Genomic DNA, 2,376 nt, shown 5'->3' with positions numbered 1-2,376 from the left:
AGGGTTAATGAACAATATCCAGATTTTCCTTCCCTCTCATTCCTTCATTTGTCCATTCATCCCTTCCCTCCCTGGTGTGTAGTAAGTAACTAAGATACTGAGCTAAATGTAGCGGAGTAAAAGTATCCATTTTATTTCGGCAATGTAGAGGAACAAAAGTTAAAGTTGACAAATGTAAAACTAAAGTAAAAAAAAAAAAAGTACAATACTCCCAAGAAATAGGTACTCACAAAATGCGTCTGTAGTTCTTCTCTTGGTACACCTGGTTAATGACGTATTTGATGAAGACACTGAAGTGCTCCACAGCATGGTGGTAAACAATGTCGCACACATCAGAAATCAAAATTGACTTCTCAATTCGATGCTCGAGATCCATTAGGAACCTGGAATTTTAAAGAGTCCAATATTCAGGGATATGAAGCAATAGCTTGTTTGTATGATTGGATTTCCAATCCCAAAGTGATTTGTGTTAATGTAGATGTTGTCCTACCTTTCACTGGCTTTCATGACTTCCTCGATGTTGGAGAAGAGAAAGTGCATGTCGGATTGGCTGAGAGTGTTGATTAAAACGGGGTTACGTAGGAAGTGAGTCTCTAAAATTTCCAAACTCTTGTAGTACGATGCCTCTGAGGTAACAAGCTCAAACATGGCCTGGACAGAAAGCAGATCACAAGGCTTTATTAATACTCCACCCAGTGAACAGTTGATATGATGAAATTCTGATCTAAAGTATCACGTCCTGCTGGCACATCTAGCTAAGACTCATTTCACTGATTTCCACTGAAAAACTACAAAATCACCAGATTTAAATGATGGATGTGTAATTACATTGCTTTTGTATTGATGGAATCCATGTGGCTTCACAATCTGTTTGCATGAATATTCATGAAAGATGCACCAGCTGCCAGTTTCAATTTTTAGCCATGCTAGCCATGCTAGAAGCGTGGCTCTGAGGAAGGCAATGTCAGTCTGTCAGCCGGTCTGTCCACCAATCTGATCAAGACTGAAATATCTCAGCAGCTATCAGCTGCATGCAGTTTTGCACAGACATTTATGATCCCCAGATGAGGAAATCTGATCTCTTTGGTGATCCCCTGACTTTTCCTCAAGTACCATCATGAGGTTGACATTTTCACTTGGTCGGGATGTTATCACCCCTTTCAAGAATACTGCATGTCTGATCAAGGGATTACCACAGTAAACACAACCCAAACTGAGGGGACCATGAATGTCTGAAATTGCATGGCAATCCATCCAATAGTTGTCAAGACATTTGATTTAAAACAAAAAAATCTCAACCCATGGTAAAGCTAGAGTAAAAATCAGGAAAAATCAGTGGGATACATTATCCAGGAACCTTGAATGTCAGCACAAAAATGTGTGCAAATTCATATAGTAGCTGTATGGATATTTCATTGGATGAGTGAAATCTTTGACCAGCCGCTGGTGCTTAATGAAAAGTCAAGAAATCACTTCGCTCATAAAGTTTCAGCCTCTGAGGACCTTGCATGTTTGTACCAAATTTGATGGCAAAGTACCAATCAAGATCCCCAAAATGTCAGTTGATATGGCAGTTATCAGGCCTTTAAATGTCTGTTGTCAGGTGTGATAAGTTTCATAGATATGGGTTAGTAGCCTGCCACACTTACTTTAACCCTTTGAAACCTCAGCAAATTGGTTTGATCTCTTTTGAAAACATGGAAGAAAAAGAAATCAGCAACTTCATGAAACATGATCCAGAAATGGCAAAACATTTGGAAAATTTTTTTTTCTACTTTTTACAGGACATTTCCTTGTTTGTGTTTTTGTTTTTTAACTTCCTTTTGGCTAATGTTCAGGCAATTTTTTTGTGATTTTTGTCTGGTTGCTCGCCAGTTTGGGGGGTCATTTCTTGTTAAGTTGCCTTCTTCCCATGTTTCTGAAAGTAATTAAAGCAAATTACTCATTTTTCAAAGGGTTAACTAACATTTGTACCTATCCATAAAACCGTATATAACAAAATTGCTTACCTCTTGCATTATGACTTCTCTCTGTGGTAACTGGGTGAGCAGGCCGCTAGCCTGCACAGCTTCCAGGTTCTGCCACAGGCTCAGTGAGCGGGCGCTGTTCCTCAGCTGCAGCTGTAGCACTGGAGGGGACATGACGCCGGAGTCTGCCACCACAGTCCCTTCTGTGACACTAGGAGAGAGGTTCTCACGCTGCCGTCGTTGCTCAATCTCCTGCTGCTTGGAAGTGTCCCGGTATTCCTGGTACAGTACGGCTAGAGAAACAAAAGACAGTAAGTCAGGCATCTGGTACACATGTAAAATTTATTTTTGATTTTTGCAAAGACCTGGAGTACCAACAGGTTCTCTGCTCTGTTTGCTCTGCAGAATT

At 40.4% G+C, this 2,376-nt stretch overlaps 1 protein-coding gene across 1 annotated transcript; it reads right to left on the bottom strand.

The window, feature by feature from the left end:
• Window positions 1-230: 230 nt before the first annotated feature.
• LOC121940680 (ephexin-1-like) lies at window positions 231-2,260 on the bottom strand (the record flags this gene model as incomplete). The annotated part of the gene is made up of 3 exons (XM_042483395.1): window positions 231-383; window positions 491-651; window positions 2,010-2,260. Coding segments are annotated over 3 exons (565 nt in total), but the record flags the coding sequence as incomplete, so codon positions are not given.
• Window positions 2,261-2,376: the final 116 nt, after the last annotated feature.

The sequence above is a fragment of the Plectropomus leopardus genome, unplaced genomic scaffold (assembly GCF_008729295.1).
Source record: "Plectropomus leopardus isolate mb unplaced genomic scaffold, YSFRI_Pleo_2.0 unplaced_scaffold9245, whole genome shotgun sequence".
Taxonomy (NCBI): Eukaryota; Metazoa; Chordata; class Actinopteri; order Perciformes; family Serranidae; genus Plectropomus; species Plectropomus leopardus.
Note: the sequence above shows the minus strand (reverse complement) of the source record. Positions and strands in the feature narration are given on the sequence as shown.